Here is a 15325-nt window from a genome sequence, read left to right as displayed (position 1 = left end):
ATTTATTTGAAAGGCCTTCAAAGGTACATCCTGGGGAGCCAGAGGCTTTTGCCAAGATGGACCCCAAGATGGATGAGAGGTCACGAGCGAGTTCTTCACACTTTTATAAGTTTGGTTCATTTGCATATCAGGGTTGATTCTCCAATTAAAGCTTCAGTTTAATGATGTAATTTCCGCTCAGCCTTCCCCCCTTTAGAGGCTTTTGGTTCGTACTTTTTGGGCCTAGGATGGTCTGAGTGTCCTTGGAGAGCAGGCCTGGAGAGGCTTTGTTATATCTAACCAGCAGGAGAGAGCAGAAATTAACAGGCTACAAGAAACTTCAGAGTTACACCCTAGGCAGTACAGGGTTTGAAAAATATGAAAGCTAAAACCTAAGGCATCAATTTGATATCTAGTTGGGAACTCTTGGAATCAACTCCTTGCAATGTATAAAGGTGGAATATTTTGAGCCCAGGAGAAAGAACCTTTTCATATTTATGATGATTTACAGTTTTGTAATAACACTGAAAATGCTGGTGGTGCTTCAGATTTGAGTTGTGGTTTTGCAGTTACACAGTGTAAAAAATGTAACTTGATGAGAATCAGCCCACTCTTACATAACAAATAAAATGCTCCAAAATTTGTCTTTTTTGACATATGCTGTGGAATATTGTCACCATTTTCTGATACCTTTTCCTCGTTGTCTTGTCATTCTTTACAACAGGATGTAGTTGTGTGAAGAATCTGTGACCTCTTTCACAGTACTAGTAGTTCTTCAGTAAACCTACTTTTCTCTTTTCTTTTTTTTTTTTTTTTATGCTCTTTCATTGGTTAATAGTAATTAGAACATAAAACCAAAAGTTGGTGTAACAGAACTTCATTTCTTTCAGATGAACAGTTCAGGATGTGATAAAATGTCCCCAGAAGAATTACTCACATGGGAAAATTTTATAGTTTCTCTAAGCATAATCACAGAAAGTAGAATGCTCAGTTTCATACCAAAGGCCTCAGGCTTGGCTCAGGCCAAGCTGACCTGTCTGGTATTTTGTGATTTTGTACTGCACCTTAGAAAAATTTACTGTAGAAGCATGGAGTAGTGGAGCTGGTAGACATTATCATCTAAGTCTCTTGCACCATGTCTGCAGTGCAAATATCTCAATTAATTTAACCAGATTACTGACATTTATTTATAGGTGTCAATTCTCTCTCTCCAACAGGTACTGCCCAACAATGCTGTGATGCTATTAATCACCTGAAGCGCATAATCAAGCATAAAGCACCTTCTCTGAACAAGGAAGGAAAACGGCGGGTGCCACGGTCAGCTATTTGCATTTATTTTCACGTTGCATTCTAATAAACATTGTCAGTAGTTCTATTAAATGCTTGGGATTCTGAATGAGGGTTTAATCCTATGACAGTTGCTGACCTCCTGGTGTGTCTGTTGAACAACTGGTGGGAAAACACTGGACATGATATGAGAGGAGCATGATTCTTTATTCCAGCATGGTGAACTTGATTTAGTTTAGCAAGAAGAGGTAGAAGAGGAGTGCATGTTTCCCTCACAGCAGTGTATATAATAATAACATTAGCACTGGTGGTACAAAGCACTTGGAGGAAACTCCTCCAAAGCCTTTCTTACTGTTGTTAAATGTCACCAGAAGCAGGACATGCTGCAACAGGATGATCAGCAATTAAAGAAGGGTAGAAAAAAAGGTAAAAGAAGCAAAAATGGATTCATTATCAGGATAGATGAAGCTCTGAGTCACCTAGCTGACCTTGCTTTGAGCTGATGGCATAGCTGAAACTGCTTTGAGCAGGAGATTGGACTAGAGACCTCCTTAGTTCCCTTTTTACCCAAATTATCATGTGATCTTGAAGAAACTGGCAAGTGAAGTTTAGATTTGTGTCGCTGGTATGGCATTTGATAAGCTGAAAATTATGGGGATGAAGAAAAACTGTGCAGGCTTATTTAAACTTTATCATCCATTTTTGCCTCTTTGAGTCACAAAGAGAAGGGAGGATACCTGATTCTGCATTTTAAATTGTTTTCCACAAGGACTTTGCTCTGGGGATCCCAAGTAGAGTGAGGAGAAGGAAAAGCAGTACAAGACATGATTGTGGAAGAGCTCTTTCTTGTAGTGCAGATAGGTTGTGGTTAGATAGATAAAAGGGATTCACAGTGCTCGTGGAACATTTTGATTTTTTTCAACTAGAAGACTATTGCTTCTTGGCAGATGTCAAGATGTTAATCCCTAGTATTTCTGTGCAGAGGATTCCCAGCTACTAAGTCAGTGTGTCTTCAGGACATTGTCATGTGGCTCTTAGTGCAGTGTGGACGACCTCAGACAGAGTGCCGGCACAAAGCCATGGAGCTCTTCTATGAATTTGTTCCTTTGTTACCAGGTATTTTTAAGTCACGGTGTGCTATTATCTTTGCTTTCAATATTCTGTGAATGCCTTCCCTCTGTGTTTTCTATTCAAGGTGGTAGTTACAAGTAAATATCTGTTCACTCAGTGTTGTTAAATAGAAACTGAGTAGTTGCTTATACTGCAAATCGGGTACTGTGAAGACCTCAGGGCTTGAGGGATGTTTTTGGATGTAGAAGAGGCTTTTATTGCAGACTTACTTCCAGGCCCAAAGCTACTGTTGTATCCAGCTAAAAAAAAGCAAAATTTGTTGATGGGGAACTGTGAATGTCTTAGAAGTTGGCCTCTTCCTTATGAGTAATTTTAGGAATGTGACCGAGGCTAAAGCAGAACCAATACCTTCTCTGCTAGAAGGCACAGTTTAAATCACAAAGTTTGAGTGTGTTAGTTCATCTGCCTCTAGTTCCTTGCTAGTTTGAAATGTGTTTTTCCTAGAGAATTTATATTTCTGTTTTTGTTTTTATCAGGAAATAAGTCTCCATCTTCTTGGCTGGCTGATACTCTAAAAAGCAGAGGTGTTTCTTTCCTCATTAACAAATTTGAAGGAGGTGGCACCGATGCCAAAAGTCCATCTGGGATCCTTTCTCAGCCAACTCTCCGTGGTATGCAGGAACCCTTCAGTTTACAAGCTGTCATGCAGTGGATGGACATGTTCTTAGCAGCACTGGATTGCTACAATACATTCTTTGAGCTGCAGATGATCAAACCTTATGAAATAGTGGGTGAGTGATTAAATGTTGCATTGGGTTCATTCGTGTGTGTTACACAAAGCCCACCCAAGATGAGTTCTTAACTTGGACTGGAAGCTTTTTTTTCAAATGTAGAATAGATGGTTTTACAAACTCTCCCAAAGTTTTCCAATGACAGCTGTAATGGGATGGGGGTTTTTTTGTGAAGTACTGTGAATCTTAAAATGTTTCTTTTTAGCCTTAGAAATGCATCTTTGCATTTCTGAGTCATCCACTTACCAGCAACTTCTTTTACTCTATCTCATCTTCGAAAATTATTCTGTACAGCTAAAATCCCACTGCTCAGAAGAGCAATAGATTTTTATCATATTTTTCTTTAAATCTGTCCAAAGCTTTTTACCTGCTCTTTATTAATATCTGGAGGAAGCTACCAGAAAACAGTGAAAGAAGTCATCTTTTTAATTCAAGCCCTGTACATGTTACCTTTCTTCAGTTCCTGATGTATCAATTGCATCAGGTCCAAAAGCCCTGTGTTTGAATTTTGATCAGGTAAAATAATTAACACCTTGTTTAGCCATTGGGTCTCCCAAAAGGTTTTTCTTTCAATTATTCTTGCAAGTCTTAACAAAATGCTTTTGTTCACCAATAGTACAGTTTCATAGTCTTGTACAAGTTTCAGGTGGTCTGTCTGTCAATGTTATGTCTCTCTTGGTTTAAAACAGTACTGTGAGATCATTGCTGGATGCAGCTAACATAAGGCTAAGTCATGCAAAAGTAGGGATTTAAATTTTTTATCCATTTCATTACATAAGCCTACATCATCATCATCATCATCATTAATCAGTGCTTGTAGTGGTCAGTTTCTGGAGTGATCACTAAGTACAAAGCTGCCCTGCTATTCTATTGCCCAGAATGGTAATATTTAGAACTGGCATAGAGCTTTCAGAAAACACTGGTGTGAGATGTTCATCTGTTTGTCATCTCAGTTTGACTGTTTTCTTCCAAGCATGAAACAGTCATGGAAGAATGACAATATTTTTAAATTGAGAGCTGCTGTATCATTTCAACTAAGTGTGATTCTTTCTAGGTGTAAATGAAAGCTCCTCGTTCTTGGAAGCCGTGCAGTTCTTCCTTGACACTATTGCTTTGCATGATATCCACGCAGCAGAGCAGTGCTTTGACTGCAGTTTGAAAGGCAGCACGTTCAGTCCACAGGAGAGAGATGTGTACAGCTACAGCAAGTGTACCATTATCGTCCGGATCATGGAGTTTGTCACCGTGATCCTGGAAATGTGCCAGCAGGATTTCTGGGAGGTAGCTCTGATATCTGTAGTGGATAAAAGATTCAAATTTTATATGTGGTTAAATATATGTGTTCTGTATATGGAGTACTTGCAATGAATAGTTCCTGTATGATTCCTGATGGCATTAAATGTGTGGAGGTGGTAGCTGCTTAAAAGGCAGAAAGGCAGATTGTGTTAATTCTTTCTTGAATTCAGTATAGATATTCAGGTTCCTCTATTTCACTTTCTCTATTTGTCCCTCTATTGGTGTCTCTATTTGATGCACTATAAACCATATTTAACTATATAAAGTGTAGTACTTCTGAGTCTCTTAGGAAATTTACACTGCCAAGTTTAGTTCTGAGACAGTGATTGTCTCTTCAGCAAATCTCTCTGATAGTGTGTACAGAGGTGTACATCAGGATTTACAGGTGTATAGTCAGGACTGAAACAGGCCTATGTGGTTTAAAAGGTCTTACTTGCAGTTTGATGGGATAGCATATATCCTATGTCTATTTCTATAGATACCTCATTTCTGTGCATTAGCATAAATGATTGAAAGTCAGACATTTCAATAGGGAAAGTCAGTGAGAATAGGTACTGTTTCATGTTTGTTTTCATTTTAGATAGGATTAATTGTAAGTTATGAAGAATTAAATAGAGAAATCTAAATTAATTTTTCAAGTTTTTATTTTATGTTTTTTTTCCTTCCAGCTGCTTGAGAAGAAACTGCTAAATGCAAGCTTCATAGAGCTTGTGGTGATGACAGTGTGTGATCCATCACGTGTAGGCTTTAACACAGCTGATGTGCAAGTCATGAAGAACCTCCCAGATATCTCAGTAAGACTCATGAAAGCTCTGATGAGATCTCCCTATCAGGAATCTTTGAAACTGTGCATAAGAAAAAGAATCACACCACAGAGGTAAGTAGGGGCTTTCTGGCAAGCATGAGTCCAGAGCAAACACTCACTGTGAGAAATGGAAAGTAAATAATGTTGTCTGTGGATGCACTAATGTAACATTATTGCTTCTCTTTCCTCTCTAGCCTTGAGGACCTTTATTCTGTTGATCTCTTTAATTCAGAGGCACGTTTTGATCAAGTTAGGTTTAGTGCTGTCCTTTCTGCCTGCAAGCAGCTCCAGAAATCTGGCCTGCTTCATTCCGTTCTTCATGGTCAGGTAATTGTTAATACAGAAAATAATAGTGAACATTTGTATATTGTAAAGAGCTTTTCCTGTGTAAAAAACCATGATAAAAAGAAAGAACAGATCAGATGAAGTTGTTTAAAATGAGATCAACAGTGAAAAGCTAGTGTTGAATGGGATCAAAAATAAATGTTTTATGGTTATTCTACAAATCTTAGTAGCACAAAAAGCTTGAACAACCTTTAAAATTATATTAGCCTTTCTCTGGTTGGCTCCAGACTCTGGAAATCAGAATGTAGATTCTCAAGCTTCCTTTCAGTGAGCTTCACAAGACTGAAAGCTCAAAAATCAGGATTAACTATCCTATAAAAGAGGCATTTTTTAACAGCTTTTACACAGAGACCATTCAAAGTGATGAGGGAAATTAGGAAAGGAATATGTCCTGTCTGATCAGAAGCAACATAGTGGGTCTGAATTGCAGGAAAACAGGATAAAGAGCTCTGAAGTGTGAGGATGTAGGCTAAATTACTCAAATTCCTTCTACTAAGTTTCTGATTGTAGTAAATCTCTGCTTTGGGCAATTGAAGGAAATCAGGTTATGCAACAGCCACAAAGACTGAGAACTTGTGAATCAGGCTTAACAAGGCTGAGCAAAACTAACAAGTAACAAAATATTTCATTTCTGTGTGCTATCCATCCTCTATATCAACCAAATCTAGATCTCTGATTGCAGTATAGTGATAATCAAGGAGCCACATGGTTTACCATTTGTGTCCCACCCATCCTGACTTAGCTGTTCATTTTACTTCTGTAGTCAAGTAAACCTGAGAAGGTGGAGGAGGATCAGAATATTGGGAAGATTTTCAAATTACTGTTGGTTTGTTCTGAACTTTGTGCACAATAGGGTTGTCTCATTTAAAATGTTATCCCCGAGTTAGAAAGGTGTCTTGTCATGCTGTATTTGCATTGCTTTTTAAGGAAATGATTGGCAGTTCAAGTGTTTTAATTAACTATACAGATGGATTGGAATGCCTTTTTTCAGCTTTTATTGATTGTCACTTCTTTTTTGGTTTCCATAGGATGAAGGGCCTCATTTAGTTGGCTCCAAGCTTCTTTCAGTTGTTTATAAAGGCATTGCACCTGGGGGTGAAAGGATATCCCTTCCATCATTAGACATCAGCAGTAAGCAGTTAGCTAATAGGCTCTTGCAGCTGGCCTTTGCTATTGATGAGCAGGTAGGACATGGTTCTCCAGTTTCAATACTCAAAATAAAATAAACAAAATAAATATGTTTGGGATGATAGCTTTAAAAAAAAATCATGTGCTTTTCTAAGAAATTTTTAAGTGAAATGTAGTGTTCTTGAGATAACTCTTGTCTCTATACCTTAATTTTCACAGTGTGAGGAGCTAGTAAGTCTGCTGTTGAACACAGTAGTGTTATCTGTGCCACTATCAGGAGCATCCCAGAACCACCTGATGAATTTCTCTCATGGACAGTATTTCTACAGCCTGTTCTCAGAAACCATCAATCAACAGCTGCTGAAAAACCTGGATGTGATAGTCCCACTTATGGAATCATCTGTCAGCAATCCTCAAATGGTATTGGACTTACTCTTTAAAAGGACAAAGTCAAAAGGGAATGTTAGAAGTAACAATTGTATTTTTATTGTTAGAGATAGGGTGTGTAGTGGGGAAAAAAGTGAATTGGGTTGGATTTCAGACAGCAATGCATTGATAGTTTTTGGTTTGGCTTTTGGGGTTTTTTTGTCTTGACCTACTGGCGCTACCTTCATGATCTGTGGCAACCTGGCATTACTCCATGATCTCACATCAAACTGAGTGGCAAGTGCTTACGTATTACCTATCCTGAAATCTATGTATTTCAGGATGTCTTTGCATAGTATTTCAGATTAAAAATGTCCTTTCAAAGGAGGGACCCATTTACTGTGCTTTGATTTTCATTGCTGAGTGGTCCCAGAGCATGTGGCTTGGATTTGTTTTGGATAAAACTAAACTGAAAAACAAACTCCAGCTACTAATGGGCATTTAGTCCACAGGACCAGGGTAGAGCTAGATCAGAGTATTAAAAAGAAAGACATACACACACACAACCCTCCTGAGCTGAAATAAATACTTTGTCATGTACTCAGTCTCAGCACTGCTTGTTTGGCTCAACAGGCTTCTTCCTGTTTGTCTACTGCACTTACAGAACTCAGTGCCATGAAGGAAGCTTCGATCTGAGAAGCCTTCCTTCACTGCTTCTGATAACAGAAGGGTCAAAAAGACAGATGAAAAGCCTGCTTTTCCTTTTGATTTAAAAGATGCTCAGCAAAGTAGAATCATCCTTTTAAAATAATTGGCTCTTTTATAATCCCAAATGTTATGCTTAGATGTGCTGCATCCAAGTAGTAGTTTAAAACACTTGCAGCATCATTTTTGGTCATACTAAAAATTGTTCAGTTAGACTGTAGAGGAATGTGTATGTTTTAAAAGGCTCTTTCTGGTGATGATTATCTAGTGTTTCCAGTGTGGAGCATGCCATAATACATTAACTCTTTTAAGTCTATCTGATTGATGATAGTGACTAAGAGTTTTTGAAGAAAAGAGATTTCAAGCATACTTAGTTCATACCTGCTATGCAAGGGTTGTTTTTCTTTTCAAAATGGATGTGAATAAGTTCGCATGTGTGCTATTTTTCAACTTCGCACTTACTAAAATTACCAAGTATTGATCTTTATTCTGGATTATCATTTATTTCTCCATATATACACAAAAGGTATCGGAACTAATTGCTGCACTGCTCTCTGAAACAGGAGTAAATTGGAGAGGCGCCTTTTCTTTTGAGAAGGGTGTGCTTTTAATTTCCTGCAGAGACCTTTCTTCTGCATCCTTTTGAGATTTAAATCTAGCATTGCTTTGTGATTCTTTTTTATGACTGCCCATACCACTGAAGTGATCCTATCACCCTTTCATTTGGGATGAAAGAATCTTACCTGTTGCTTTTCCTTCCAGGTTGGGAGCATTTTGAATGGCATGTTAGATCAGAGTTTTAGGGACCGTGCTGTGCGCAAGCAGCAAGGAGCAAAACTGGTGACAGCTGTCCTGAGAAACTGGGAGAGACTGGACAGCTGGTGGGCCAAAGGTTCATCTGCTGAGAGCAAAATGGCAGTCTTGACCCTGCTGGCTAAAGTTCTGCAGGTATGCACTGCTTTATAAAATAAAGGTAACCTTTCTAGTTCTGTAGTGATTGCATCTTATTTTCAAGAAATGCTGTTTAAGTCAAATGTTTTATGTTTGGGGAAAAAAGGGAAAAGTTGGACAATGTTAGAATCTGAGTTTTTATTAGCAAAGGACAAAAAAATTTGGGACAGGTGGAAATTACTAGATACTGCTCTTCTTCCCCCTACCACCTTTTTTTTTTTTTTTAATTGTTCTCATTTAATTGTTCTTGTTTAGCTGCCTCTTTTCCTTTTGGAGAATTGGTAGAAGTAGAGAGAGTGAACTCTGAGCAGCCTCTGATAACATTCTTTGTCATGTTGGCATCCAGAAAGTCACAGTGGAGGAGTTCTACACATATTAACAGACTGCAGAATTATCTTTATTTTAAACACTTAATTTTTGTGACATTGAGATTTTGGTCTGGTTTTTTTTCCCCTTATTTTGAAAACATAATTATCTACTTATCCTTTTGGGATTTTTGTGGGAACTTGTAAAAGTAGTTGTCCACAAAGATGCTCAAAGATCAACTGTTGAGCAGAATTTTTATTTTTTGTAATTTAATTATTTTAAATTTGAATTGTTTTACAGGTATGTGTTGGGACACAGAATGTGAACTGTATTGCTGTATTAGCTGGCAGTGAACTGACCAGTAGGAAATTCGGCTTTCAGAAGGAACTTAATATTTTTTTGAATTGAAAAATATCCAACATTATAATTTTGTTTATACTGTGTAGGAGCTTTTCTAGTTCTTCTTTTAAAACCAAAATTACTCTGTATGTGGTTTCTGTTAATTCAGTGTGGTTTTGGAAATAAATAAATCTAGCTCAAGGGCTTTTGATTATTCCTTAATGCAAATCTCTTTGACTAGTTAAAAAAAACCCAAACTAACTTTTTTATTTCTTTTGTCTTTCCAGATAGACTCTTCAGTTTCTTTCAATACCAATCATGAAGCATTTACAGCTGTTTTTAATACCTATACCAGTCTACTTATTGATCAGAATTTAGGCTTAAATCTTAAGGTAAATTGCTCACTTCTTCAGCTTCTCTACCCTCCCCAGGTTAGAATGTTAGTTGTTCATGGAATTCTCTGTTATTTGGCTTAATTTTTATCACAGACTTATGGGTTTTTATTCTTCTGTTCAACATCCTAAAACCTGTAAATCGTCCTTTTTGTTCTTCAGACAGAAGGCACTATCACAGATGTCATGTCTTGGTTTAAGGTGCTCTTTTTTTCTCCCTTGATCAAAAGAAAGGAATGTAATTGTTAGGAAGAAGAATTACCATCAGTTGCAAGTTGTCTTGAACTCCCAGGTGTTCACTGGAGAAATGACAGCTAATCAGGCTTTTAGCAAGGAGTGGCAATTCCTACAGCTCATATTATGAACATTTGTCGAGATTGAACGTCTGTGTCTGCAAGTGTGAGACCAGTACTAATGGAGTAGCTGCTATGTGCAGCTTGGGCAGGAGAGGGAGATAAAGTGCTGCAGAGTGGAAGTGTGAGTTATGAAAGATGCTAGAGCATAAAGGTTGGACTAGAATAATAAAAAATTGTATATTTATGAAAGTTTTGCATAGTTGCTTCTCAGTCAGCCTGCCTTTAATTAGACAGAGTTTTGTACTTTCCTATGCATTCAAAATAAATAAAGTTCGGGATTTTGCTTTGGCTGCAAGATGATGCATTAAATCAGTGACTTGTACGAGATTGAATGGTTGCTTAAAAGAGCAATGAGATGTTATTCATAGCCATGTCAGCCATGAGATATTAATTAACTTTTAACTCTCACTCAGAAGTGACCTGACAGTTAAAGGCTGTTCTCTGAACCAGTATCTGAAAAGATGAGCAGCTACATAACATATTTTTATTAGTACACTGAGCCATTGAATCGGTGAAAAAAACCACTGCTGCTGTTTTGTGGTCCTGTTCAGCTGGCTCCATAGTTAGGGAATAACTTATTTTTTAGTGTGAAACTGTATCTTTTTTATGTTTGTTTATTTTTTTTCTTCAGGGCCAAGCAGTGATAATTCTCCCGTTCTTCACTAATTTGACAGGAGAAAAGCTTAGTGACCTTAAGAATGCTCTGGATCAACTTGTAGCTTTCAATTTTCCCATGAGGTCTGATGAGTTTCCCAAAGGAACTTTGAAGCACAATAACTATGTAGACTGCACTAAGAAGGTCAGTATTTTTAACAAAACATAATTAGAAGCCGAAGTGAACTGTGTCTAGAAACAGTGTTTCAGAGGATCTGGAATTAAAGAGATATTTTCTAAGCTCACATGAGGGGATCAGCTTGCCTGTTTCTGGGTTACATATTTATCCAGAAATTGAATCTACAGAAGCACATTAAATAAGCACACACTTCTGTGCATCTGCTTCTGATCAGTATTAATCATTAGATTGAAGTGATCTGATCCAGTGTTGCTCTTCATGTTACATGTTGCTTCTTCTTCAGTTTTTAGATGCGTTAGAATTGTCTCAGAGTCCAATGTTGTTGCAACTGATGACAGAAATCCTCTGTAGGGATCACAGACATTTCATGGAGGATTTATTTCAAGCCAGCTTCAAAAGAATTTCCAGAAGGTTGGTTTAGTCCACTGGATTTTGTGCTTCTTCTCACTGAATTTTTGCTGAAGCAAATGTGCTTCTTGTATTTTATTGTCCTTATAAGAGTGATGATTTACACTATAAAGTTTTGCATAATAGTTTTAATTCAGGTTTTGCTTTTGTCTTCACATTTTCAAAGTATTTCCGAAGTGTGAACAAGTGGCACCAGTTTCCAGATTACACGTCCAGTGCTTGTGCAAATTTGGAAAGCCTTCTGTAAATAAGCTTGTTCTGAGAGAATCCAGTTGACAATAGTACTTGTTTGTTATATATTTGCTATCCCTATATGATCACTTAAGTTGATAGTACTTAAATTGACACAGAATTCATTTGTTTGACCCCTTTGAAACTACAACAATGCACTTATTTAATTGAATATTTCCAGGGTGTTAAATTGTAGACTCAAACATGCTGTGTCCACAGAAGAGGTATTCAGTATCTCTTCCAAAACCAACATTCCAGTTTTGATGGGCTCCACAATTGTGGAGCATGTTATTTCCTGAAAAAGTCATTTACCTTATGCCCAAATCCCATTTTTGAATCTTTAGCTTTAGTAAAATTATTCAGAACAACAGATCATCTAGTAGTGGAATGCTTGATAGCCACGGCTCTTTTTTTTCCTTCGGTTTGCCGACATCCTTCACATGTTCCAGATAATATATATATATATTTTTTTTTAGGTTTCTCAGTGAAAAGGACTTGAGAAAGTTAATGTTTGCTTTAGGATTAAATTATTAAAGATACACAAACAAGTTTGCCATCTCTTGCAGCCTAAGAAGCTGAGGTGGGTTGTTTTGAGAGGTGCGTAATACTTGGTGGTTCAACCTGATCTTGCATGTCTTGTAGGATAATCCAAGAGGGTATGAATGCAGACAATAAAAAATTTTAAAGTCCTAAGGATTTGAGATTTTAAGTGAAGTCTGGTAAAAGAGTTTTCATCTTGAGATTTCCATCTTGTTTAGGAGCACCACTGACAAGCAAGTGATACTGTTGGACACTGTTCACAAAATGTTCCAAAATGAAGAACTTCTTTCAAATACTGCTCGTCAAGCATTTGTGGATCGGTCCCTCCTCACTCTCCTGTGGCACTGCAGCTTGGATGCACTGAGAGAATTCTTTGGCAAGATTATAGTAGAGGCTATGGATACACTTAATTCCAGGTTTACAAAGGTATGAATTACTTTTTTTAAATTTTTTTTTTAGGGTTAGGGAAGGTCTAATAAAATGTTGATGTTGGTATGTACATTTTGCTTAACTTCGAATGAAACACTGATAAAAAGGGTTTCCTTTCTAGTTTTCTGTATCCTGGAACAGAAGCATGTGCCAGTTATATAATTTGATTGTTATTGATAAGCTTTTCTTTATATTGATAAGCTTTTCTTTATTCCCCAACACACTCTTCCTTTGGAGTTAATGCATGTTTACATATCTATTGTGTATAAAAATTGAAGTTGGAATGTTAGGTATATATATCTAAAGGGGTCTGAAGTTCTGTCAAAAGCAAAAACCCATTTTAACCTCGAAATATAAAAGCTGTATAAAATTGTAGCCTGTTACTACATTTTTGGAGAGGTTTTCAACCTCTATAATGAAAGCTGTGAAATTAGGTACATTACTTTTAGAGAAAGAAATACATCTGTAATCATTGCAAAGATTCTTCTGCAAGGGATTAGGAGCACAGTTCTTCCTTTCCCTATTTACAGGCTGTCTTCCAATTTAAGAATACAGTTGTGTGCAGTGATCTTGTTGCCAGTGGAGGTCTCTGCTCTTGCTATAGTTCTTCACTCCCATGGTTTTTCTGGTCAGATGTTCAAAGGCAGCAGGACGAGCAAGATGCTGAAATGACCCGTGTTTAGTAATAGTTATTGAAACAAAATGCTAAAACTAAGATTCATGTAGGGTCACCCCCACCATGTTCCTGTTGCTGTAAATGTTGGTACCAAAATGAGGTGCAGAAAGAAACTCATGAATGATACCAAGGATAGTGACAGGTGTGAGTTTTGCTTACACGTGTTGTGAAGCTGAGCTGTCACTTGGTACTCTGCTTATTTTCCTCCAGTATCCTTATAATAATTTAGGCCAATTGTAGTTAACACAGCTCACCAGACAAACATGGGTCAACACAGTTTTAATAACTGTACTACACAGGAACTCAGAGTCTGTCAGTCTTTTATTATTGTCAGCTCTTTCCTCTTTTAGAAGGTAGAAGTAAGCTAAAGGCTGTCTAAGAGAACCTTAAAGTGACTGTGGAACCATTTAAAAAGGACAAGATCCAAATTTTGCTTATTTGTTTCCAGTCCCATGAATATACTTTTGATAAACAAGTCACCAAGAAAATGGGGTATTACAAGCTGCTAGAAGTGATGTATGTGCGACTTTCAAAAGAGGAAGTTTACTCCAAGGACTCTAAAATTAACCAAGCTTACTGTGGCTCCATGAGTGTAGAAGGAAATGAACTTACCAAGACATTAATAAAGTAAGACTATTGTTTATTTTGTTACTTTATGTTTCTCGTTAGGTTTTGGCCAGATTTGCTTTTTTTAAGTAGGCCATATGAAGCAGAAGATGGATTTATTCAAGGGTAAATGTAATCTCTTACATAACTTTTGATTTTAAATGAAATACACAATATTGAGTTTGCATTGATAGCATGATCTACAGTGTAAACTTACAGTCCTATGTCAGGATAACTTTTGCCCCTGCTTTTGTCCTTTCCTTTTTTTAATTTGTTAAGCCTGTGCATTTATTTCACCTCTTCAGTATGATTCTTGGCCTTTAATTTGTGTTTTCACAACTTCAGTTTCAGCCTACTCACACTTTCATGTGGAGTATGGTTCTGTGTTGTAAAACTGATATTGATATGATTGATGAGAAGACAGGATGGATTTTCATTTACATTTCATAATACAGCAGCACACCCTGTAGGAGTAGTTTGGCTTAATCATCACTGCAAAGGGGGACAAAAGATAAGTACTAGATATGTATGTTAATTAGTATTGTTTAGTTTGTTTAATATTCAGAGAAAACCAGAAGATGCCTGAATTGCTGTTTGCTTTGTTTTGTTTTAATTTTGTTTTACAATACTATGTCCTCTGAGGACTTCAAAGAATTTCTTGGCTATGATTTGCAGATCTATAAATGGCTTTCTGCCAAAGACCTTTAGAAGTCACATCTAAACTGGTTTTCTTCAGCTAATCCATAAAATACCTTAGCATGCGTGTCCATTCATAATTCTTGGCAAAGGACCATGAGAGAAATTTATGTATGCATCAAAACATGTACTCATCTTACCTGAACATTACCTGTCATCATATTCCTGACATTAAGGACTCCTGTGTAAATAGTTGGGGAAGTTTTCTTTGTCGTTGCTGAATGGTTCCATTTTGGTTCCATTTACCTGCAGAATACTTGAACAAGTCTGAGGTGATTTAATCGGATACTGCTCCCTTGAAATTCTGTTGATTCACTGGTCTCTGATTGGAACTCTTCTCATACTGCTTAATAAAAGACTTCTAATGGTGTTTTCTTGCCTGTTTGTATTTCAAGGTCATGCTACGATGCATTTACAGAAAATATGGCAGGAGAGAGTCAACTGTTGGAGAAGAGGAGACAGTATCACTGTGCAGCATATAATTGTGCTATTGCTGTCATCAGTTGTGTCTTCACTGAAAGTAAATTTTATCAAGGCTTTCTTTTTTCAGAAAAATCAGAAAAGGTGAGAAGCTTTTGTTGCTGGTAGAAGGCTTCCAGAGCATGAGACACAAAGTGATGTTACCTGATTGCAATAAATCAAAGAATGAAACCTGAATGACATGCAATTATACTAACAAACTACCCAGTGAGGCAATAGAAGGAGTGGTAGCTGATGACAGTTTTACCAACTGTTTGGGAATGAGTGAAGTAGTAATACTGTTTTCCTTCCACTCCCAATTGATTTTCTAAAATATGAGGAAAAAGCCCCTATTGTTTAAGTTCTCCAG

The 15325-nt window shown here is 37.2% G+C and overlaps 1 protein-coding gene across 1 annotated transcript in view; it reads left to right on the top strand.

Moving 5' to 3' along the window:
• PRKDC (protein kinase, DNA-activated, catalytic subunit) overlaps nucleotides 1-15325 on the top strand; it is a gene marked incomplete at its 5' end in the record, with an annotated part of 82635 nt that overhangs the window by 24621 nt on the left and 42689 nt on the right. The window contains 15 exons of the mRNA XM_082303206.1: nucleotides 1197-1296; nucleotides 2249-2382; nucleotides 2874-3128; nucleotides 4183-4409; nucleotides 5093-5301; nucleotides 5424-5556; nucleotides 6603-6758; nucleotides 6922-7122; nucleotides 8536-8721; nucleotides 9657-9761; nucleotides 10749-10916; nucleotides 11194-11321; nucleotides 12308-12515; nucleotides 13643-13821; nucleotides 14892-15060. Coding sequence (XP_082159332.1) covers nucleotides 1197-1296; nucleotides 2249-2382; nucleotides 2874-3128; nucleotides 4183-4409; nucleotides 5093-5301; nucleotides 5424-5556; nucleotides 6603-6758; nucleotides 6922-7122; nucleotides 8536-8721; nucleotides 9657-9761; nucleotides 10749-10916; nucleotides 11194-11321; nucleotides 12308-12515; nucleotides 13643-13821; nucleotides 14892-15060 — 2558 coding nt within the window. The remainder of the gene's footprint in view (nucleotides 1-1196; nucleotides 1297-2248; nucleotides 2383-2873; nucleotides 3129-4182; nucleotides 4410-5092; nucleotides 5302-5423; nucleotides 5557-6602; nucleotides 6759-6921; nucleotides 7123-8535; nucleotides 8722-9656; nucleotides 9762-10748; nucleotides 10917-11193; nucleotides 11322-12307; nucleotides 12516-13642; nucleotides 13822-14891; nucleotides 15061-15325) is intronic.

The sequence above is a fragment of the Coloeus monedula genome, assembly GCF_965178545.1.
Source record: "Coloeus monedula genome assembly, chromosome: 1".
Taxonomy (NCBI): Eukaryota; Metazoa; Chordata; class Aves; order Passeriformes; family Corvidae; genus Coloeus; species Coloeus monedula.
This window is presented reverse-complemented; position numbering and strand designations above follow the sequence as displayed.